At 38.3% G+C, this 24,078-nt stretch overlaps 2 protein-coding genes across 3 annotated transcripts in view; both read right to left on the bottom strand.

Annotated features, from left to right (window-relative positions):
* LOC143859113 (protein MICRORCHIDIA 2-like) overlaps positions 1-16,847 on the bottom strand; it is a 53,482-nt gene extending 36,635 nt beyond the window's left edge. The window contains exons 1-11 of the mRNA XM_077369793.1: positions 16,154-16,847; positions 15,924-15,998; positions 13,122-13,156; positions 12,469-12,547; positions 12,305-12,394; positions 6,429-6,504; positions 5,801-5,879; positions 5,576-5,704; positions 1,892-1,990; positions 535-636; positions 298-447 (exon numbers count right to left, since the gene is read on the bottom strand). Coding sequence (XP_077225908.1) covers positions 298-447; positions 535-636; positions 1,892-1,990; positions 5,576-5,704; positions 5,801-5,879; positions 6,429-6,504; positions 12,305-12,394; positions 12,469-12,547; positions 13,122-13,156; positions 15,924-15,998; positions 16,154-16,349 — 1,110 coding nt within the window. The 5' untranslated portion in view covers positions 16,350-16,847. The remainder of the gene's footprint in view (positions 1-297; positions 448-534; positions 637-1,891; positions 1,991-5,575; positions 5,705-5,800; positions 5,880-6,428; positions 6,505-12,304; positions 12,395-12,468; positions 12,548-13,121; positions 13,157-15,923; positions 15,999-16,153) is intronic.
* A 2,711-nt stretch (positions 16,848-19,558) lies between these two features.
* LOC143858906 (protein MICRORCHIDIA 2-like) overlaps positions 19,559-24,078 on the bottom strand; it is a 44,970-nt gene continuing 40,450 nt past the window's right edge. The window contains exons 18-20 of one of the 2 annotated variants that reach the window (XR_013239074.1): positions 23,676-23,718; positions 23,303-23,550; positions 19,559-20,019 (exon numbers count right to left, since the gene is read on the bottom strand). Coding sequence is in view for 1 of the 2 variants with exons in the window: in XM_077369595.1 (XP_077225710.1) it covers positions 23,455-23,550; positions 23,676-23,718 (139 nt within the window). In the remaining variant the exon portion in view is untranslated. Of the gene's footprint in view, positions 20,020-23,069; positions 23,551-23,675; positions 23,719-24,078 lie in introns of those variants that run through there. The other variant, XM_077369595.1, reaches the window with a different exon arrangement.

The following is a 24,078-nucleotide window of genomic DNA, read 5'->3' as shown; positions in this document are numbered from 1 at the left end:
ACATTCCCAAAACATCAGCATGAGGTAACTTCTATGGTATATATTTTGCGACTAAAAGAGCTGAAACCATTCAAACCTTAGTGCAATGGTAAATAAGCGTGGCCTGTATAGCTTAAAAAAAATGGTAAAGTAAAGAATTAAAATGGCTTCCCAGACAATAATTCCTACATTTTGTTACTCACTCATCAGAGAATAATTTTACAAAAATGTGATGAATCCTACTTATGCAAGAAATCTAGTGAGAAAAAAAAGAAGCTGCGTACATTCATGATTCTGTACAATGTGTCTCTGTCTCACCTCTTTTGAAGCCATCCCAAGATGTGGCTTGTATGTTATTACTTTTGGAAATTTTAACTCCTCTGCAATGCTAAGTTGTTGGATAGGTTTCCCCCTTAATATAATTTGAAACTTTGCAAATTTCTTGAGATAAAGTACAGAAGCATATGCCTGCATGAAAGAACTTCTATAATATGTTGTTTCAAAAGCATATACCTCGGCTAGAGGAGACGATAAATTGCAAAAGTCAAAACTCACACGTAATGAATAACGGAGGCAATAAGAAATATGAGATTTGACCATTGCAGTATGTGATTTAGAGAGGCGTTCATAACTGTTTTCATCTCTTAATCGTATATCCTGCAAATAAAAATGTAAAAATAAAATAATCAAATAAGTAAAATCATGCCAGACTATAATATTAATGCTTGTTTGATATGATAGTTTCTAAAGCATCAAGTATTCGAAAAAACTACAGGGATGTTCTGATATTCAAAGTTCAAACCCTCAAACAAACTCAACCCATAAAATACTTTTGCATGGAAATAAGGTAGTTATTTAAAGTAGCACATGAAGCATAAGACGGATATTTCTCAGCAAAGTAATACAATCCCCAACTTTCAGCTCCAAGTAAAAGATGACATGTTTAAAGGAGCTTTACCTCAATTATGTCATGTTGTACTTCAATAATTGCTATAAAAATGTCTTGGGCATTGAGGGTATCAGTACAATTCAACAGTTTTTTTTTCATTGCCATAAAACTATTGTTCAAATTAACTCTATTTGCACGTTGAATGCCAAAGCAAGAGAATCAAAAGAAAGTATAAGCCTTTCACCCAATCAGCTTATACAATATGATATGCAAGATCATAATGATTGTAAACCATTTGAGAACCTTGTTAGATACGTTGTTTTAAATTTCCACTGAACACATACAGAAACATAAATCGATATCGAAACCAAAACCATGAGTGTATATCTTATATATTTTCGATCAAAACTTGAAAACATGTCAGTTTCAATTAGAAATTTCTGTGAAAATCCTATAAAATCACAAAAAAGTATGGAAACATATGAAAATCATAGAAATTTAAGATGAAACTAGAAAATTATTATTTAAAAAAAAAATAAGAACAATATTAATTTCTTGTATTAAAAACATTAGAAAATAATAAATAGGATTATTTTCGGCTTGGGGAATCGGCTATAGTGGAATCTCACATTAGTGAAGAAAATCCCAAGGAGAGACCAAGTCTTGGAGAGTGGAGTAGGCCTTTGAGGTTAAGAGACCAAACCACTCTACATTGTTGCGTCGTCTCCTCTCTCTCTCTCTCTCTCTCTCTCTATATATATATATATATATATATATATATACACCTTGGTGATTGGTAACATCTATCTCTTTATTTTCTTTGAGTTTAATTGAACAAGGGTTAGATTTAACTAGGATTATTTTCAAACCCCCTTGAATCAAGGTAAGATTTTCATCTAGATGCTACTGATGCGACAAAGTTTTCAATAGCTAGAACCCAATATATGTCTCCACATGAGAGAATTATTTATAGAGAAACTTCATATGGAAAAGAAGACACATCACCAAAAAATTATTAAGTACCTCCTCATCGTCATCGAAATCAAGTTCAAAGTCACCATCATCGTTGAGCCACAAGTTATATACTATTACTTTTGTTCCATGAGGTCTGATATCCTCAAACTGAAAATATAAAAACGTCATATTCACGACATCATTAAAATAGGTAGTATAACAAAATGCACAAAGTCTGAGTTTGCATAGAACAGTTCCTCTCAAATGAACTAATAAAAAATATTAAATAAGTACAGTTGGAAAAGGGTGAAATAGAACTTTTGGCAGATTCAGCAATTAACGGTGAAGATCTACTATGAGTAACCAACTATCAATTAAATCGAGCAACCAAAAAACGAATACTAAATATAACTAGCAAGACCAATAGTTTAAAATATATTGTAGAGCCATATGAGTAATTCATTGTCAGTCACCAGGAACTACTAAAAAACAAATAAAAGTGTAGGAGTACCATTAAATCTCAAAATAAAAAACCAGTGCAGATAAAGATCGGAGTCACCAGCACTACTGCGAGTCAGAGAAATACCATAAATCATCAACTGAAAAGCTTGCATTCCTGTTTCCAATGGGTTATGTTCTAGGGTGGCTTGTTACATTGCAATTTTTTAACCTAGAATTTATCTAGGAACGGCCAGCACCTTAAATTTTATTGATAAGATAAAAGAGTACACAGAGGGGGACATACCAACTTACCTCCAAATCCACAAAAGACAAAACTAATAAAAAAAATTAGCTGCTACAAATGCTTGGAATGCCCAAGGAGTCACAAAAGTACATGAGGACATACCACCTTACCTCTGGACACAAAAAACTAACAAATACATAAAAATCTTACATGCTACGAATGCTAGGGATTCGCAAGAAATCACATCTCACGGCGCCTTTAGCCAATATACGAAGATCCCTCCAATGCCAAAAAAAATATTATTTTTGTTACACTTACAAGCATAGTTAGCAAGGTGATCTGCAACATGGGTACCCTCTCTGAACTGATGTGTCAATCGATCAAGAAGGATCCTTATTAGAAACAATCATATCAATTAAGACCTTGCTGTCTGATTCCACCCAAACATTCAAGAATCCAATGTCTTTACAGTATCTAAGGCCATCAAGAATGCTTCAAGCTTCCACCTAGATACTGTCTCCCACACCATAATAATGAAAGAACGCGAAGATAATACTGCCAGCATGATTTCAAACGATCTCACCATCCCCAGATAAGTCAGGATTGTCCTTTGATGCCCCATCAGTATTCAATTTTAGCTCACCTAGCTTGGGCCTTTACGAGCACACAAGTTTCGATGGCTGAGGAAACATCTCAATGTCTCAGAGAGTCGTCTCTTTTCAAGAAGAGCAATCCGAAGATAGAGAAAATGAATTGTCAAGCATTTTCCCCAGGTAGTAACTTATTACATAAAAGTAATCAATTTGTTTACTTAAAAATAGCATAAGCACCCCACAATCTTTCTTAACACAACATGTGCTCAGATGGTCAGCATCCAAACCTAAACCTATCTCTTTTCAAAAGCCACTGAGAAAGGTCTTAATATATGAATGTTAGGCAAGAAAAGGAGGAGAGATGTACGGACAGATTAGTGAGAATAACAGGCATCATCGAGCACCAACATGTTCAGAATAGTAATTTAAGGAGATGAGAGTAAGTGGCACGCACAGGCCTCCTGCAGCCTTTAAAACCTATGTAGGAGGGACACGAGTCCTTTACACCTAAAGCTTAAGTTCATCAGAGGATTGTCTGTCCCCTTTCTTTCTAACTTCCTTCGATCATGCTTCTAAGAGACTTACGGCGCAAACAAGAGCTACCTTAGCCACCAGAAGTGTGAGCAAGAAATTCAATATGCCCACAAACAGGTGGATAAAGATAAATACCCCTTCACTGGCAGCATTGACCACTGCAAAAAAGGGAAGAGCTCCACTTAGGCTCGTGAGGATGAAACTCTATCGGAGTGGCAATGGCCACATTGGAGGTTATGCCTTCATTTCTCTCCTCTAAAGGGGCAATTTAGTCTTTTCATCACCCCAAATAAGGGCATCTCAGACATTTACTCTAACAGGGACAAAATTTACATTTTGCTTCAATTTGAAAGATCATTTTACTCCCAGATGTGGAACATAGCCGGCTTAAATATGCCATTATTTGGTACATATAAGTCACAAAGAAATGCCTTTCAAAACAAGTGTATACAAACAAAAGGGTTATTCTTGTATTTGGCTTAAGATTTGACTTTGTTTTCCCATTCTATCATTTTTTGTGTGGCTTATTTCTCTTGTTCCTCTTCTTTATGATAGTTTGTTGGAAGTTATCACGGTATCATGGCAAGGGAGATCCATTCAACAAAGCTTTTGGAAGATTGCAAAGAGCCAAAGACCACAAAGCTTTTGAAAGATCGCAAAAGATCCAAGCAAGAACACTATTTCTCTCATTTCTTCTTACTTGTCCTTCTCTCCTTTGTTCTTGCTTTCACCATTTTCTCGGTGAATGTCTGCCATAATGTGTGCTTTCAGACATTCTTACCGTTTACAATAACTTGTGTTTTCATCCATTTGTGCCCTTGTCTGCCATCACTTTGCTTTGAACCATTTGTGTCGTTGTTCGCCTACTTTTTGCTTTCAACACAGATATGCTTACATATAGTTTACAACTTTACATACATGTAGAAATTAGTATTCCATCTTGAAAGTTTAACTGCAAAAATTCTAAATAATACATAAAAAGGTTTTTCTTTTTCATTCTTATTTCATAGGGTTTGATGTGGCTTAAAATGAAAAACAGCAGAAACAAGCTACATATTAGATGGTTAGGAAAGTGCATCATCGGAATAGTAACAAAACGCAAACAGAACAAAGGATATAGTGTACTGCCTAAGAGACATATGTAGCTCAACCTAGTTCAGAAAATAATATTTCATAATGACCACAACCACTAAAATGCCCACATGGGTGAGTCATTGAATACTATGAGCTTCATCTCAGGTTAGACACTCAGGTGTTGTATTGTGACCATGGTTTTAAATTTCAGCCGAAATCCGAAATTTCAGATTAGGGGCCGAAATTTTGAAATTTCGGATTTCGGCTTCAATTTCGCAGAAATCTGGTCATTTCAGCCGAAATTTCGGATTTAAATTTCCGTTTCGGTTGAGGCTGAGACCGGAATTTCAATCCTTGATTGTGACAACCAAACTTCCATCGTGCTGTCACAAAATCCAGTTTATCGCATGACAGATTCTTATCTTGATTTCACACACCACTTGTCTAACACAAGATTGGTAGCAAATCAGCCATTTACATATTTATCAAAAAGGCAATTCTAATGCAGCTTGTCTTTCCAATCATTAAACAACTTCTTATAACGACATATGTTCCAATCATCCTGTCAAAATGTGTTTGATGTACAGTTCCGGCCTGCCTCGCATCATTTTCCTTGCAAATTTTTTTTTTATAAATTTTCATTTCATTTGTTCAAAAAGAAAAAAAACGATCACGTCATTCAAGAGATATGGTAGCACAGAACAGAAATGTAATAAATAAAAACAAAGATATGCCTAAATATAATTTAAATATGTGGTGTAGAAATTAGTATTTCATTTAGAAAGTTCAACTGCTAAAGCATATAATGTACCATATAATAACTAAGCATATATTGTCTACAGTGAATGCTAAGTAAACCCCAAAAACCTGTAGCATAAGTTCCTCTGTTGAAGAAAAAGGAGACCACTCAAGGATAGTTTTCAAATTGTTACTCCAATCATCTTGTGAGCTGTAAATTATAGGTTGTGCCCGGTTATCATTTATTTCAAAATCAACCTGTCATGAAAGCCCAATAAATCTTGTAAAATTTTTGATAGGAGAACTAAAATGATATAACCACAATGCTGGTAGGATATTAAGAAAAAGAATCACCAATGGAACAATTATATCATCCTGTCCAGTTCTCCTCAAAAAGGTATAAGAGAGAAGACCAATGCTTTGTGTTGCCCGGCTATTAAAAAAATTAAAAATTATGTCAGAAAAATATGGACAATATTCTAGGGTAAGAACTTACAAGTAGCAAAATCAGAGATTCTATACAAAAGAAGTGAGCACAATAGTTGCTAATATAAATCACAATTCATACGTGAAAATCAAGCAAGGAAGCTCAGATGTGGAGACAAAAGTATTACATACATGTCAATTCAATAATCTTTTTTAGCCAACTTTCTATGTTATAGCAAGTTTGCCAAGAGCAAGGTTAGGGACCAAAATGCTAGACATTAGCTGGAGAAAAATGCATTCTCTATAAATAAGAATAGATAAAGGTAAAAAGCAAAAATTTAAGTAAATAATAAATATTCGAAAAACACATGTAAACATTAACCTATTACAATCATCAGCATCTAAAACTAGAAAGATAACAATTTGTGACTCATTTTCATCACAGTCAACAAAGCGAGCATATGTTCAAGTAAACATATGTTGTTTTCAAGAACAAGAAGATGAGAATGAGAATACAAGTATGAGCACTGTATGCAACTACAAAGAGTAAAATTACCTTCCACAGATTTTCCGACTAAAAACAATTGCATCAGCGCCTAGTCTCATTGTACTTGTCTTGAAGCCATTACCATCTGCATCATAAACCCACTTTCTACGATTCAGAAAACAAATGAAGGAACTAAGGGTACACACTACACAGAGTAGAGGAATTACCCCAGAACTTGGAAGATATACAAAGAAAAAATAATGAAAAATTCAAGCGAACATTAGCAATTTGCATTACCCACGCATAGGGGACTAAAAATATTGGTATGCTGGTGATGGCATCATACGCGGATATCAGTATTCCTTTTACCATTTTTTCCTTAAAATCTTAACCCACAGATCATTGTTCTTAATGGATAGCCTTCAGCACAACCAAGCTAACATGAGTTAAAATCATTCTTTAGTCATCATAAGTAGGTAAATCACATCTTAAGGTCCTGAAATACTTCAGAATCTGAAGCATGTGTATCTCAAACCAAGATTCAAAAGAAACACTTATTTCGGCTCAGGGCATTCCAAAATACAGAAACCAAATGTTTACATTAGACCAAAATCTCAAGTCAGAAAGCTATCAAAATTTGGAACCAAATTTTTTCTGGTCAATTAGAAATTTTTTTCCTTAAATACAAAGCAGAGATTGAAGATGATCAAAGTGATTAAGATACTAAAGATTTTTGTTCACCAAAAAATGAAAATGAGAACCAAAGAATGTATGCCAAAGCAATGATCAATGGATAGCATGAAGCAAAGGTCAAGATTAGATTGGCGAGATCATTTTTGTAGAAATATATATTTCTTTTGATGCATGACCAACCATCCATGGCATCAAATGTCAACCGAAACGTGCCGGTTTCAAATAACATGTTTCGGTTTCAGTCCCAATGAAACAATAAATCGTTATAAAATTTCAACATGTCAGTGGAGTTTGGGTCATGTTGACTGAAACGCTACAAACATAGCATATAAATAACTGTATGGATCTCGGCGGACAAGCCTAAATTTAAACAAGGTTATTACAAAAGCTTATGTTTTGACATTTTTTTCAAGGTCTGTTTATTTCCTTCTTTTTTTTTTTTTGATTGTTTTGCTCGTCAAGAGGGTAAGGTGCCGTGCAAAGTCTATTTTCATCGGAATCTTTTCGATTGAGAGCTTGACATTGTGGATGCCTTTATGGTGAAGTTGGACTCCATGTTCATCATAAGACAAGGATAGGAAAATTTGCTGATGGGTCTATTAGAAACCATGAGAGAAGAGAAGAGAAGAATGAGATGAAAGAGTGAGTTATTCTCCCCCTCGCCAATGTATTTATATAAAAGAGAGAATCCAATGACCACTATGCCCTTAGGCAACATACACGCATACATAATGCCTATCTAACACTCCCCTCAAGCTGGAATGTAAATATTGAGCATTCCAAGCTTAGTACCAATATCCCTAAGCCGAGCCTTGCTTAGGGGCTTGGTGAAAACATCAGCCAGTTGGTCTGCCGACCGAGTGAAAGTAGTGCATGTCTCTCTCTACTGAATCATGTGACGTATGAAGTGACAGTCCACCTCTATGTGCTTCGTACGCTCATGGAAGACCGGATTGCTAGCAATGTTAATAGCTGCCTTGTTGTCACAGTATAGCTGAGCTGGGATGACGAGGAAAATCCAATCTTAGAAAAAAGGGATCAAAGCCAGATAAGCTCACTGCCAGTATGTGACATGGCTCGATATTCAGCTTCATACTAGACTTGGCTACAACATTTTGTTTCTTGTTTCGCCAGGATACTAAGTTACCTCCTACAAAGGTACAATAGCCAGTAGTGGAGCGTCTATTGGCTGGAGAACCGGTCCATTTAGCATCATTGTATGCCTCTACCCTCTGATGGCCATGTCTTTTGAAGAGTAGTCATTTTCATGCGGCACTTTTGAAATATCGAAGAATCTGAGTCACAGCTGCCAAGTGAGATGTACGGGGAGCACTCATGAATTGGCTAACAACTCTCGCAGCATACAAGATATCTTGTGTTGTCACTGGGAGGTATATGAGCTTCCCTATAAGTCTTTAGTATCTACCAGGGTCATGTAACAAGTCACCTTTGTCGGGATGGGGCTTTGTATTTGGGTCCATGGGTGTAGAGGCTGGTTTTATACCCAACAACCCTGTCTTATCTAGAAGATCCAACACATACTTCCTCTGTGAAAGGGAGAGACTAGTACCTGAGTAAGCTATACCTCAATCCCTAAAAAATATCGAAGGCGGCCAAGATCTTTTGTGGAGAACTCTTTCTGCAGGAAAGTCTTCAACTTTTGAATGCCAACAGTGTCACTCCCTATGATAATAGTGTCATCCACATACACTACAAGGAGAACATGACCAGTCCCTGACTGATGGCTGAACACAGAATGATCAATTGCACACTGTCTCATATCATATCTCATGAGGGCCTCATTGAACCGCCCAAACCAGGCTCGAGGAGACTGTTTGAGCCCACACAACGACTTGCGAAGTCAACATACTGAGGAGGAAATCTCCCCCTGAGCAACATAACCGGGAGGTTTCTCCATGTACAACATAAGGCGGCCAAGATCTTTTGTGGAGAACTCTTTCTGCAGGAAAGTCTTCAACTTTTGAATGCCAACAGTGTCACTCCCTATGATAATAGTGTCATCCACATACACTACAAGGAGAACATGACCAGTCCCTGACTGATGGCTGAACACAGAATGATCAATTGCACACTGTCTCATATCATATCTCATGAGGGCCTCATTGAACCGCCCCAACCAGGCTCAAGGAGACTGTTTGAGCCCATACAACGACTTGCGAAGTCGACATACTGAGGAGGACATCTCCCCCTGAGCAACATAACCAGGAGGTTTCTCCATGTACACCTCCTCAACCAAATCACCATGAAGGAAGGCATTTTAACGTCAAGCTGATAGAGGGGACAACCATGGTTGACTGCAAGAGAAATAAAGACGAGCACTGATGGAATCTTGGCAACAGGAGAGAAGGTCTCATGGTAGTCAATACCATAGGTATTTGTGTATCCTTTGGCAACCAAGCACGTTCAACCATCCCATCAGGAAAATATTTGATGGCATAGACCCATCGACAACCAAGTATGATTTGCCTGAAGAGCGGCCATCTCACTATCCATAGCAGCGCACCACCCAGGGTGAGCAAGAGTATCCTGCACAGACTTAGGCAAAGTAACAGAAGACAAGGAGGGGACAAAGATATGAAATGAGGGGGTGGGATGATCATAAAAAACATAAGAGGAAATAGGATGAGCAGTAGTGTGTGAACGAGTACGTGATGCAATAGGAGCATCTACAAATAAAGCAGAAGAAGAGGAAGAAGGTACCTGAGAGGTAGAGGTTGGGATCGCCGGCGGAGGGGAGGATGCCTCGAGAGGAAGAGGTGGAGAAGTTGTTCGTTGACGCCGCTGATAGAACCTCGTAGTAGTAGGCGGAGGAGGAACTGTAGTAAACTAGGGAGGAAGAGAGGCCGAGACAGGTTGGGAACCAGGGACATCTAAGGAAGGAAGAAGGGGAAAATGTTAGTCATCGAGCTTCTGAGAGGTCATCTGAGGGAATGATTGGTCCAAAAGAGCGAGAAGAAGGAGTGTAGCTAGACGAAGGAGCAGTGGGTAAAGTGGAAACACTATAAGTAGGAGATGGGCTGACACGGAGATCCGTAACAACGGAAGGATCCATAATAACATAAACAAACAAGAAATAGAGAGGGAGACTTGTAACCACTACGGCAAGTCAGCTAGAAAAAGAGGGATCACGGGATGGATCCTGCATGAAGACTACGGCCCCGATAAAAAGACATAGGAGAAGAATAGCAAGAAGCACAAGCAAACAAATAGGAATAGGGGTGCGAAAAAGACAACGAAGCCGCGAAGATAGAGAAAAAAGGGGAATGAATTGAATTTAGGCCATAAAAAGGATGTGGATAGGCTAGATGGAGAAGATTAAAGGATAAAAAAAATAGAGAAATGACGGGGGATGAATCAAGGAAAACAAGAGAGAGAGAGAGAGAGAGAGAGAGAGAGAGAGAGAGAGAGAGAGATGAGAGGAGGTGTCGGTTGGGGTTGTGGCGGGCAGGGGGGTTGGGCTGGGGAGACGGGGGGAGGAGGGTTCCGGCGAAGGGTTTTGGGAAGGGGGGGGGGGGGGGGTGTTGCCAGGGAGGTGGGAGGGGAGGTGGTGATGTCGGGAGGAAGAAGACAGCGAGTGTTTGGGGGTGTTGGAGGGTTACGGCGAGAGGTGGTTAGATGTCGGGGAGGGTGTTGGAGGGGTAACGGCAAGGGGTGGAGGGTTGGGTGATGTCGATGAGGGATTTTTTTTTTTGTGAGGAAGCCTGTTGAGAGATGGGCATTAAGAAGGAAGCCTGTTTCGAGATTGGCATGGTTTGTTTTGGCGCGGGGGGGGGGGGGGGGGGGGGCGACGAGGATTTTGGGAGGTTGGGGGATTACGGCGAAGGTTTGGGGGGTGATGTGGGAGGGGAGCGAGTGGTGTCGGGGAAGATGGAGGGGGGAATGGGAATGGGAGGAGGGTTAGAGAAGAGGGGTGGGGCGTTGGTGGCGTTGCGGAAGATGGAGGGAGGAGAGGTGGTGCCGGTGGGTGGAACGTGAGGAGGGAGAAGGAATGGGGTTCCTTCCAAGGTGGTCCCTAGGGAAACAAACCATAGGTCTCTGATATCATGTTAGAAACCATGAGAGAAGAGAAAAATGAGATGAAAGAGTGAGTTAGAGTATTCTCCCCCTAACCATATAAAAGAGAGAATACAATGACCACTATACCCTTAGGCAACATAAACACATACATAATGCCTATCTAACAGGGTCATTCATTGTCCAATCTTTCTTTATTCAGTTGGTGTTGCCTTCTGCTCCTCCCTGCTAGGAGGATGTAAAAGCCTCTCCCGACCAATCGTGGTTGCAACTTCTGTCGAAAGTCGAAACACGTGTCAGGATAATATGCTTACGATTGATCATCTACTAAGTCGGAATCGAGTGATTATCAGCTGATGTAGTATATGTTGTGCGCCGGCTGAGATGGTAGATTACCTCTTGATTCATTGCAGTTTTGTCAAAGAAATTTGGTCCTCCATCTTTGGTCGTTTTGTTCTATGCCAGTAGGGAAATTTTCTAAAGTGCTGTGATGCTACTCAGTTGGTGAGAAAATATCTAAATCATTCGATTAAGAATTTGATTTCAATTATTTGTGGGACAAATATTTCTGAAGGTTCATTAAGATTGCTTCTAGTATGATTTCTATTTTTGGTTCTGAATTTCCTATGTTGTTGGATCTTTATTCATGCGCCACACAACCTTCGGTTTACTCAGTAATGGCAGTAAAATGTTGTATGAGGGCCCATCCAAGAAATAATTCATTCGTATGCCATTAGGGAAGTTAAAGTTTATCCTCCCAGATATTGCGACTAGTATCAAAATATATTACCACAAGAATGCCATTAGGGAAGTCAAATTTATTGTCCCAGATATTAGGGCAAGCTGACAAGTATAGTATCAGATATTCCCACAAGAATAGTCAGACTTTTAAGCGCTAAAATAGTTTTAGTCCATCTTTAAGGGCTTCAATTTTGGTTCAAATTTATCCAACAAGTTATCAATCAAGCATAAACTCTTCTTTCCAGCTAAATTCTCTATCAATTATAAATCAATCAACATCTAGAACTTGATTTTTTTTATTTATTTACAAATACAATATGCAAATGCAACAGTTACACAAATTTAACAGTAATTGATCTAAATTCTTTGTAATGTGCACCAAGGACAGGGTATCAAAAATTAAAACAAGACAACCGAAATAAAGAAATAGTAGTAAGTAGAACTAGATAACAACACCGAAAGAGCATAAATGTTACATTGTCCGATTGTTGTGTCTGTCCTTTTTGACGAGTACCCCAAGCTCATGCATTGTCGCATACAATCTGGATCCATTCCTCCTCCATTATCTGAAAGGAACAAAGCTTTTGATAACTAACAAGACATTGACAAAATCATGGAGCACTATTCCAGCAATTTCTACCTTGAAAAAGCAAAGCAGGACTGTTATCCCTGGTATTGTAGATTCTATCCACCTTCACAAAAGTTGCACCATGGCAAATCTGGCAAGTCGCATATTGATACAGGGGGACATTATGTCAGTAGCAGTCCATTTATTCAGAATTTCAGGTAATTTTTTTAATACAGCTGAATGCTCAAAAAAACTACCAGAGCCAATATCAATAAGTTAATATAGTTCAATGAGAAGGCTTAGAGATTAGCAAAGCTGTAAGCCTTACAGGATACCCAAACTACTGCCAAGAGAAACAGATCTTTAGATTGTGCATCTCGAGCAACACGAGCCCCATACTGTGTTGCATCATAAAAAACTCACAGCTTCATCTAAAGTTAGAAGGAATCGTGGTTTTAAATTTCGGTAAAAATTTCAAGATTTCGGCCGGGGCCAACACCGAAAGTACACATTTCAGTGTCGGCCCTGATTGCGGCCGGAATTTATGAAATTTCGGAATTTCGTCCGAAATTTCAGCCAAAATGCTGAAATTTCAGTAAATTTTTCAGATTTTAATGATTTTTTTTTCTTTTTTTTTACCGAGTTCCAGCCAAAATTTTGGTTTCGGATAATGATACTAAAATTTTAAACCTTGGAAGAAATAAACTAGTAATTATGCTACGCACCTCATCAACTGCATTGTCCAAAAGCTCTGCTATAGCTGCATAAAACAGATATTCATCGTGGGCATCCAGATAACACTTTCAGATGACAAAATGAAGCATGTTATCATACTAAATATCATAAAACAAGTTGTTAATCAAACAAACAGTAAAAGATTAAATCCAACCCCAGTACTGAATTTCTTGAATTCGGAAGAAGCAAAATAGTCATGTACTCTGATCTTGTGCTACATTAATTACAGAATGCATGAGAGGATAGTGGGTCTTAACAAATGTCTGGAACAATGAAAAATCAAGCAGTCATCAAGAATATGTGACATTAAATAGTAAAATGAAAATGGTGGACCCCAGGGGAGACAAGCGAAAAGACAAAGAACAGATGAGGCCTAAAGAGCGGGACCCAGGGGAGGGTCGCCCTGAACCTGCTGGACATCAACAGATTTCGTGCCGTCCCCTGTGCCATCACCCTCCTCATCCGCCTCAGGTAGGTCAAGGTCATCCAGTTCCGGGTTCAGACTCTCATAATTCTTTACTGGCCTTTTACACGCCTCAAACCCCGCAAAGTAGGACTTCCCGGAGAAGTCGATCAGCGCGGCCTTGAATTCTGGGCCCTCCTTGAACTCCTCAATGGCCGCTCTCTTTATTGCAGCCACCTCCTCTTGAGCCCTCCTCAGCTCTTTGTCACAGTCAATAGCTTCTTCTCAGCAACCTCGGCCTGCCAAGTTACGTAAGCATGTCAGTCTTTCCATTCATTCATCTGCTTCTCACATGGCCGAAGTTTTTAGCCAACTTCTTGTTGGCTTCCTCGAGCTTGGCGTTGCCATTCGGCAAGCCTTCGACCTTATTGTTTAGCTCGGCCCATGTATTGTGTGGAGTGTCACACCAGTCCACCATCTCCTCGGTGAAGAGCATTGAATGCGCTGCACTGCGCACGTACAAAGTGAAAGTTGTTAGGGAAGGAGGACAGACTACCTATGCGGCTATGCTTAAGGGCCTCGGTTGCCCCTTGGATGATCTGTTCATTCTGCCATTTGCGGATTCACGCAACATCAGTAGGGAGTCAACCCTTGAAGACAATCTCAGAACAGACATGGGCTTCCCCAAGCCGGTGTTATTTGTCCGAACTGTCCAATCTGTATGGAAGAGCTGGTTGAAGGACGCCACCCTCGACCTATTCACACTCCCGTCGGGCGCCTCTTGCACCAAGACCGACCCAGGTGGGAGAGTATCTATTCAGCCCACTGCGCCGAGATGACCCCCTTCGATCTGGTCGAGGATGACCACACCTTCCCTCGAAGTTTCGAGGGCCTTCGATGATATCCCGACCTTGGGAGGTTGAGATCCTCCCGGGGCCTTCCTCTTCAGGCCCTTCATGGCTTTCAGCAGAGCTGCTCGGTCCGCAGAATTCATCTTTGTAAAAGAAAAACTATGGTCAAAATGAGAAAATATGAAAAATACTTTAAGTACCAGAATGGCCTAAATCAGATCAGGAGAACATACGTTCTTTCATGGCCGAACTGACACCACACCAGACTAGTGCCTCCTCCAAGCTGAACTCTCTGATGTGTAGGGAAGGCACTTCCACTATTGCATGGTTGGTCGCCTGGTCGGCAGTAGACAACTACGGGATCACGTTAGACCGCTCCACGTCTAGATCCAGCCACCGTGTGCTAAAAGGCCAGTTCTTCCTAATGCCGACGAGAAGTACTTATTCTTCCAATCATTTATAGAGTTCAGCTTTCTCTTTACAAGCCGAACTCCAGGCTCTGGCTGAGATATATCCAGTCATCTTCCTTGTGCCTCTTCAAGAAGATGCACTTCCGGACCACGTCCATCGATAGCTCTCGTTTCAACATCTTAACAAGAAATATGAAGCCAAACAGGACTCTGTAGGAGTTCGGCAGGACTTGGGCCGGCATGAGGTGATAGTACTCCAGCCCCTCGGAGATGAATGGGTGGATGGGGAACCGAACCCCCACCCCCTTCAGCGTATTTTCATACACGAGGTCAAGCCATTCCTCCTCATCACCTCAAACCTCGGCCCTTCTTGAAGGTCCGGCGCCGTGAGCCTGGGAGAGCTGCGCGAAGGCGAGCTCGGCAAGGGTCTCACCTCGGATTTTGACCCTCTCTGTGAGGTCGATCCCTAGAACCCGGAGACCCCCCCGGCGGGTATCGGGAGGTTGGATTATGTACTACTTGACGAGGAACTGGACTCTGAGATGGAGCCCAAACTAGAGGCAGCACGACGCCTTGGTCTAATAGCCACAGACTTGGCCTCACTGGAGGCCGAGATCGTTCTAGGACTTGTACTCATATCGAAAATGACAAAATGAAAGAAAAGAAGATATCGGAAACAGTGTTACCGATCTCGGAAAAGGCAAATTGAGTGAGAAGCCAAGTCCAGAAGCCGAACTGCCAAACGCTCTGGAAGAGGCATATTGTAGAGATGAGGAGAAATGAGCGTCTCAACCCATAGACCTCCACGGAATGTTTGAATTGCAGAAATTTTCAGTAAAAGTTTGGAAAGGAAAAATACTTCCAAAATTTCTTACATTTTCTATACACGAAAAAGATAGCTAGAACCAACCCTATTAAATTTTTAATTAAAGGAAGCTTCAATTTATGATGATATCACACGAAATAAACCATAATCATACCATACCATTTCCCTCTAGATCATCAAAAGAAAAAACATTCTCAAAAAATATTTTTTCCATCAGAAACGTTTCTTGCAATCCAAACAGATGCTTCAAGTATGGAATTTCATCAACCAATTAGAAATCTCAAGTAGAAATGAAAACCCACCTCCAAAAGCCCATTTGTGAGAGGTTGCATTGGTGTGAAGAAACTTTGGGTGCACACGCGCACGCTCCAGCTCTTCTGTTCAAGAGAAATAGTACAATGGTGTATATTAAAACCCTGAAGGTATTTTTCAGTGATTGTATTCAAATCAAGCTCTGAATTTAGCCCTAATTGGGTAACAAATCATTCATTATGAAAGCATTATTTAAAGGAAAAAAAGTTAGAGGAAGGACCGTGAAAGGAAGGTGAAGGGGTAGAAATGGGATCATAAGCCCCTGCTCTCCAGAAGCTTCTGGATTCAGTCCAAGAGGAAGGCATTGATTGTTGTTGGATTTGTATGTGAAATCTCTCATCTTCATTGTTGCCTTCATCATCACTGATGCTTAGGTCGACCACATTGCAGGGGTTTTTTGGGGGTTTTAGAGACATTGCCCTAGAAAGGATTGGAGAAGGTAGAGAGTTTGAAAAAAGAGAATTAGAGAGACTTAAGAGAGAGCGTTTAATGTGTGAGAGAGAGGGGAAGGAGTAGGACGTGCTTTTAAAACCCGCATTTAATGTGTAGGAAACAAAGGTGGTGAAGCTAAATAGAATTTAGAAGCTCGCTAGGAAAACGGGATTCCGTGTTGGAGAAAAAGACGATGTCTTTCATTATGCCACGTGGGTAAGAAAATAAAGAAAGTGAGCTCGAAAATGAAGAAATGCCAAGAATCACTGGGAACTTTGGAAAGGTTTAGTCGTAGCGGATTTTGAATATCACGTGAACTCTTGTATAGTGTCCATGAGTGTTTGGGGACTTGGACTTCGAAATCATGGACACTAGAGTAACCGACAACAGAGACTTTCTACAGTTGTAGAGGTGTAATGTCAATTTTTTTTGGGGAGTGATAAATCGACTCCCGAAATTGATAAATCAGCTCCCCATGTGTCTTTCTCTCTCCTCTAAGTTAGAGAGAGAAAGAGGAGAGAGATAGACACATGGGGAGTCGATTTATTCATTTGGGGAGTCGATTTTTCACTGCCCTTTTTTTTCACTTATCTCAAGGGTTTGTAGGTCCCACTAATGGAGGATCAAAATGCTAGTGTACTTGTGGGCTCTCCTAATATATAAATACAAGGGAAAATGATATATCCACCCCGTTTTATTTTGCCTGGGACAGCCCTTTAGCATAAAAGAGTTGTCATAAATACAGTAGAAGAGGCTGTCCCGAGTTTAAAAAAAAAGAAAAAAAAAAGAGAGGGGTGAATATATCATTCCCCACAAAAAAATAATTTTCATAGGATGATCCTAACCCTCGGATCTATAGAGGAACTGAACATTATGGAAACCTGTATAGATCAGAGGGTTAGGATCATCCTATAGAAATGATTTTTCCCTCCGTACCTATTTACGTTGCAGCCCAGAAAATGAACAGCTTAGATCACCCCATGTAATAGTCCGTACAGTACTTTTTGAAAAATATTGGACTACACACTAGAGAAATTCTCGTTTAAACAAAACTAGATTTTACATGGTGTAAGCCCATGTAATCTAGTATCTTTTAAAAAGTACTCCTACGGCCCACTTTATGGGATGATCCAAACCGTTAATTTGTTGAGCTACAGCATAAACAAGGTTGTACCCCAAAAATAATCTCCATAGGATTATCTAACCTTCGATCTATAGGGTTTTTCCATTACTTACACCATTGCTTTACATCGATACTTAAAAAAATGAACTGAATTGTGGTTGAAAAGTAGTTCCAGTGCAAAAAAATAAGTCAGGCTTAAAAGTGGTGAGATTTGGTGTCCTCTCAGTGTGATTTAGGGTCGGGTCGGTAAGATTTGGGGTCCTCTCGGAGACAGTTAAGATTGACTTGGTCAAATGAGGGGTTAGGGGGGGAAATAGGGAGTCAACTCGATAAAAATGGTAGAAAACTGGCACTTAGTCACATGAGGATACAACTCAAATACTCAGGTGAAATGAGCACCTTGATGTATGTCATGCATTGCACTAGACCTGAGATTACATTTGCAAGTAGGAAACATTAAAAATAGATTGGAAAGCATTGGCCAGAGTCTTGCATTACTATTAAAAAACATTAGGGGGCCGTTTAGATACAGGGATTTTAGAATCTTGTATTTCCTCAAAATTGTAGATGGGAGACGAGAGAAGAAAGAAAGTTAGCAACCATGGTTTTCTGATTTCTCGCCCTTCTTTAGTTCAGTAAGAGAGCAGGAGATCGTCCCCTGTTTTCAGGGTTTGGAAATCATGATGGGTGAAAGACTTCCAAAACACTTGGATTTTCTACTTAAAATCCAAAAAATGCTGTCAGGGCAACATACAATAACTTGATCATGAACCCTCTTTTACACTATTTTCAAACTAAAACCTGGATTCTAAAATTCGTGTATCCAAACAGCCCCTAAATTACAGGTTAAACATAAGAGAATGACTCTTAAAAAACATTACATTATGAGTTAAAGCACAAGAGATCTTTCACTCTAGTTGAAGGCTATAACGATGGAACTTGGAACTCTAATCCAGATGAATCTAAATAGGCGGCTACATGGATTTTCAACTTGGAAGGAGCTTAGAAATCTAGGAAACATATATGCATCATACATTCCACCATGGAATTTAGACGAAAATATTATGATTATGGTTAATTTAGAAGGATATCATCATAAATTGAAGATCCCTCTATATAAAATTTGAATAGAGTTGGTTCAAGTTACTTTTTTCGTGTAAAAAAAATTAGGAAATTTTAGAAATATTTTTCCTTTTCAAACAATTCCAAAATCTCCTGCAATACAAACATGGCCTAAGAGAGATCTCATGTCCGAAAGACTTATGCACAAATCTAATTTTATGCCTAAAGTTTCATTTCAGGTTTGGAACTATTAAGGGTGCTTTCAATTTAAAATGTGTGTGTGTGTGTGGGGGGGGGGGGGGGGGGGGGGTTGTTTTAAAACTTAAAAGTGTTTAAAATTTTATTAAAGAAGTTTGGAAATATGATTTCTTGTATTCTACAAAGCCAAACTCAATATAATATCAAGATGTTCTCTCCAATACTAATATTAGATGGGGGGTACTTAAAGTCTCCTTGAGAATTCCCAACCATCAAGTTCTAAGTTCCCACATAGTGATTAGAAAGAAGCCATTGAGAGAACACTATGTAATACCCGGCCCAATATATATATGTGTGTGTGTGTGTGTGTGTGTGTGTGTGTGTGTGTGTGTGTGGATCTTTCAAATGAATGGTTTGGATCACCCAAACAATGTGGGCCCCCACTGTATTTTAAGCTAGTGTGGTAACTTATCTACACAAGTGTGTAGGAAACCTTTTCTCATATATATAGGGTGTCCCAATCAAATTTACTATAAATAGTAAGTGGGCCCCATTACTTTAGTTAAAACCCAAAAATCTATTAATTTCTTTAAATATCAAAGATAAGTATTGAAACTACCTTAGATATAGTAAGAAAACTAATTAATTAAAAATAATGAAGGGAAGAGAAAAAAATGGAATTTGTGAGAAATTTTTGGGTTTACGATCCCCATTGGGGAGAGAATAAGTACACACAACTCCCAATTTTAGGAGTATGCGTGAAAACTTGTGGGACCATCTAGTTTACTTTATTTTTATTCCTCTTTAGCATAGCTAACTTGCCTTCTTGATAAGATCAAGTAGATTCGAGAAATTAATACAACCAATTAAAACTTTAGAGTTATATTGGAAACCAATTTGTGAATAATAAACAAAGAAAAAAAAATATGCTTATTGTAATCTCTCTCGTGCCCAAATTTCCACACGCCCATGAGTGGGCCACGTATGGAGTGTCAATATCAAAAGAATTAAAGTCTTTTTAAGAATTGCTTAAACACTAAAGTAATTAATAGAGAAACTTAGTAAATTGGGAAACTTACTAACCTTACGGGTGTCAACGGATCCACTTCGGGTCGGATCCACTTATGTCACAGTCACGATCCATTCAAATTACCGATACACGGTCCATTCAAATTCCTTATCGGTCAGGTTGGAGTCGGATTGTTCTTCGGATCCTACTTTCCACATCATGATCACGAACCATTTTAATTCGGACCGCCCATCGAAGTGTCCTATTATGTCCCACTAAGCTAAGTAAACAATTAATTTTTTTTAAAAGAGATGGAATGGCAGTCCACTATTAGTGTGTCTCTGCGCATTTTCTTCAACTAAATTAAAATTTTATGTATGTTTAATCGATGTGTATAATAATGCTTGTAAACAATTGTTAACTATTATAATGCTGGTAAGTTAACAACAATAAAACTAATCAAAATTACATACACAAATATAATGTATAACTATTATCAAAGAAAATGATGCATAAAGAACAAAACCCCACTCTCTTTTCCTTCGTGAAAGTATGAAATGAAATAACTGAAATGAGTGAAATCGAATTCCCATCCGATTCATTAAGTGATTGAGAGGTTTTGACCAAAATACCCTTCGCAGAACGGTAGCATTAACAAAATTTGGAGGGTATTTTTGTAAACCATTTCGGATCGTGACTATCCAATGGGCATCTGTGGCGTGCCCATACACAATCCAAAATTTTTGGGATCCCAGATTTGATGATCCGAAATATGCCCATGGATCCTATTCATATGTTTAGATCCCATTCATTAACGTTCGGATTCGGACGATCCATCGGACCGTCTGGATCCATTGACACCCATAACTAACCTATTAGACTTAGATTAAGAAACAACAAGCAAAAAGGAAAAAAAAAACGCATATCTTGGTTTCTCTTTCTCTCTCGCCCAACTTGCGCAAGAGTAGAGAGAGAGAGAGAAGAAGAAGAAGAAGAAGAAGAAAAGAAGAAAAGGGAAGAAAAGAAAAAAAAAAGAGAAGAGAAGAAGAAGAAGTAAAAGAGAAAATGATTTGCGGTCTTCTACCTTCCAATCAAGTAAGAACTCTAAAGTACTTTTTGTTTTCTTGTTTTCTTTATAAAAAGATGAGTAACATATATATTAGAGTTTTAAAATCATAATTTTTACAAAGAAAATAAACTCTAGAAATCTTTTTGAGCCGAAAATGGAATTCTAGGGCATACCTTCGATTTTTGTATAAGAATAAACATACTCGTTAATCGATATGTAAAAGCATACACCTAATCATTCAAGAACGCAAGTAATAGTTGTAGAAATTAAATGAAAACATAATTTTAATGGGTTTTCATGTATATATTTGTAGAGGGTATATTAATAATATGATTTCAGAGTGTTATAATTGGTTTTTGAGGGCATAAAACACTTCCAAAAGTCTGGAACAACAGTAGGTCTTTAAAGAAACTGCGATTTACATGTTTATAATCAATTTAAAAATACATAGTTGCAGTATAAGCCAAATTGTACTTCATTTTCGCATAAAAGCATATTCCCGAAAAATTGTGAATATGTACTAAAGCGTGATTTACATTTATGAATGATCCTAGACATACGAAACAGTGTATTTTGTGTTAAATAAGTGATCTTGTGTATAAAGACGTTAAAAAAAAATTTAGTCGTTTAGAATAGTTACAAATAGCATGATTATTGTGCGTATGGATTTAATCCCTAAAGTTAACAGTTGCTAGTTTTTAAAAAAAATGTATGATCGCATATTAACATGAATTCCTTGTACCAAACTATATATATATATATATATATATATATATATATATATATATATATATTTATATATATATATATAATTTTATTTTTTGTGTGTGTTTGTGTAATATGTAAAGTGCTAAAATTTAGACAGTTATACTCGTAGGGTAAAAACCGATGAACCTTGGTGTAACTATTGATAGGTTTGAATAATCTAAAAATCTCATAGACTAGGGATAAATCGTGGAAATTGTGTATTGGTATGGACTTTGAATCTTTAACAATTAATTATATTTTAACTGGTGGTTTTGAATGGACTTATGAACCCCAAACCTCAGATATGAGTGCTTGATTAAAACTTAATTGGAACTTGATGGTTTAGATAAATAAACAGATAACTAACGTAAAAGTGAAACAAAAACATAAGTGTTTTCGAAATTTAGCCTAGAAGGGAATTAAGGAAACTTGAAAAATTAATCTACATGCTACCTTTTATTAATATAAGGTCGATCACAGTCTCTTCTCACTTAGAGATTTTCAGGTTTTGCCCCATAAATCCGGTTTAAATTCAAGGCAGGTGACGATACTCTATTTAAGTGCTTTGAATAATTATTGATTTTAATTGTGTATGATAGGAATTATTTAGCGAGCATGAGATTTTTATTATTTGATGGTTGAAATGTAGAATCATGAAATGTTTGTGGTTTCATATCCCAATAATTTTAGTGTTACTATAGAATGAAAAATTGAAGTATAAAAATTGTTTAAACGGGTATAGGAATATGATTGGTAAATAATACCAATACACTGGCAAGAGATATAAATGTATAAGCATAAGGGTTATATGGTGGTTTGGGCGAAGGTATGAGTCGTCCAGGAATCATAGAATTCTAAGCCGGCCTTGGGTTATAGTGCACCCCCTTAGCGGCAAATGCATCCTCTTAGGCCTTAATGTCAAGAGATGGAGCAGCCAGTAGGCGCATCGTACAAAATCCCCCACGCCCACTATCTTTGGCAGAGGTAGTGGAACGTATTAGTGGGCGAGGTAACAGGTGATTTGGGAGCCTGAGTACCTTGGGAAAGCTGTCACATGTTACCAAATTTCATAATTAAAGAATTCTAAATTTTTTCTTACACATTCATAGTTTCATAAGAGTAATAATTGTTTGGATATGCCCTGTGTAGTTATGATTAATTTGTGATCCATAGTTTCTCTTCTTAATCATTTAGTTGCCATATTCTTGTAGATATCATTATTAATCTATACTTACAAATGGTTCAATTATGCACTTTAATATCGTAATTGTTTTTGGTACTTCTTCAGATTACCGAATGACCCTGTATAGTTCATTGAACTAACACTAAAAATCCCCCACAAGTTTTGCTACAATTGATGACATTGGATGGCAAATGCTAATGAAATCGAGAAAAAAAAGGGGTGTGCAAGAGCGAGGATAGAGTAATTGGTGTAGCCATGTGGCCTTGACGGAATATCCAGTCTTGATATGTCTCTTTTTTATGTTTGATGTCAGTAGAACTATTTAATTTTGATGTTTCTAGTATATAAGTTCAAAGGGGAGAAAATAGTAGTGGTTGTTACATCTAATGCGTTTTAGCTTGTTTCTTCTAGGTAGCGATCCGGGTTTCAAAAAAAAAAAAAATTGTGTCCAAAAATCCTGGTTGTTACACACTATAACTTAAAAATCAATTTATTCTCATAAAAAGAAGGAAAAAAAAATGGCAAAGGAAAAATGGAAAGCTGAACCTTGAGAGGTAGTTAAAACTTGCAAATTGTTTGTCTATGAGCTACTGAGAGGCTGTGGTGGCTTCCGCAAGGGTTTCAAACCCATATTCAACAGCCTCCAATTCCATTGCTATGAGTATAAACTGCTCATATCTTCATCCTTCAGTCTTGATTCACTGCTTAATCTGCTTTCTTTGGATTTCAATATTTGTAGCAAGTTGAGAACATTTCCTTATGGCTTCCTTCAACTCACCCTCCATTTTTTCAACCTATTCAGATAAGCAAAACAAAAGAATAGACAACTTTTTCAGTATACACATGAAAATGCTATGAATGGTAAAAACTTAGAGCTGAAAATACAATGATTAGCGTCCAAATATGTTATTTAACATACAGTCTGCTTTAACTCTGCTTCTTTCTGTCGGTGCTCTTCACATCTGTTCATGAAGGTAGCAGATCAGTTTGATCATTAATTGGGTGTATAAACAAAAACTGTATCAAGAGGCAGTTTTAATGAAGAAACACAACAAATACAGTCCATCTTTCAGATGTTAAACAAGGATTATATGGCAAGATACTTGAACCGTTGGTTGCAATAATCTATGTTACATCAGTACGGGTACCAGTGTCGGAATCCGACACGAGTATTAGGTGTCAGAATCGACAAACCTCAAAAGGAAGGATTTGTGGATTCACCAAAATATTTTAATCAATTACGCCTTTCAGATGTTAAACAAGGATTATATGGAAAGATATTTGCTTAGAAGCACGAAGCGGGTGCGGGAGCGGGTGCGGAG

The sequence above is a fragment of the Tasmannia lanceolata genome, unplaced genomic scaffold (assembly GCF_043159265.1).
Source record: "Tasmannia lanceolata isolate RefF3 unplaced genomic scaffold, GAP_Taslan_0.1 ptg000029l, whole genome shotgun sequence".
In the NCBI taxonomy this organism is placed as follows: Eukaryota; Viridiplantae; Streptophyta; class Magnoliopsida; order Canellales; family Winteraceae; genus Tasmannia; species Tasmannia lanceolata.
The sequence above is the reverse complement of the archived record's forward strand: the minus strand, read 5'-3'. Positions and strand labels throughout refer to the sequence as shown.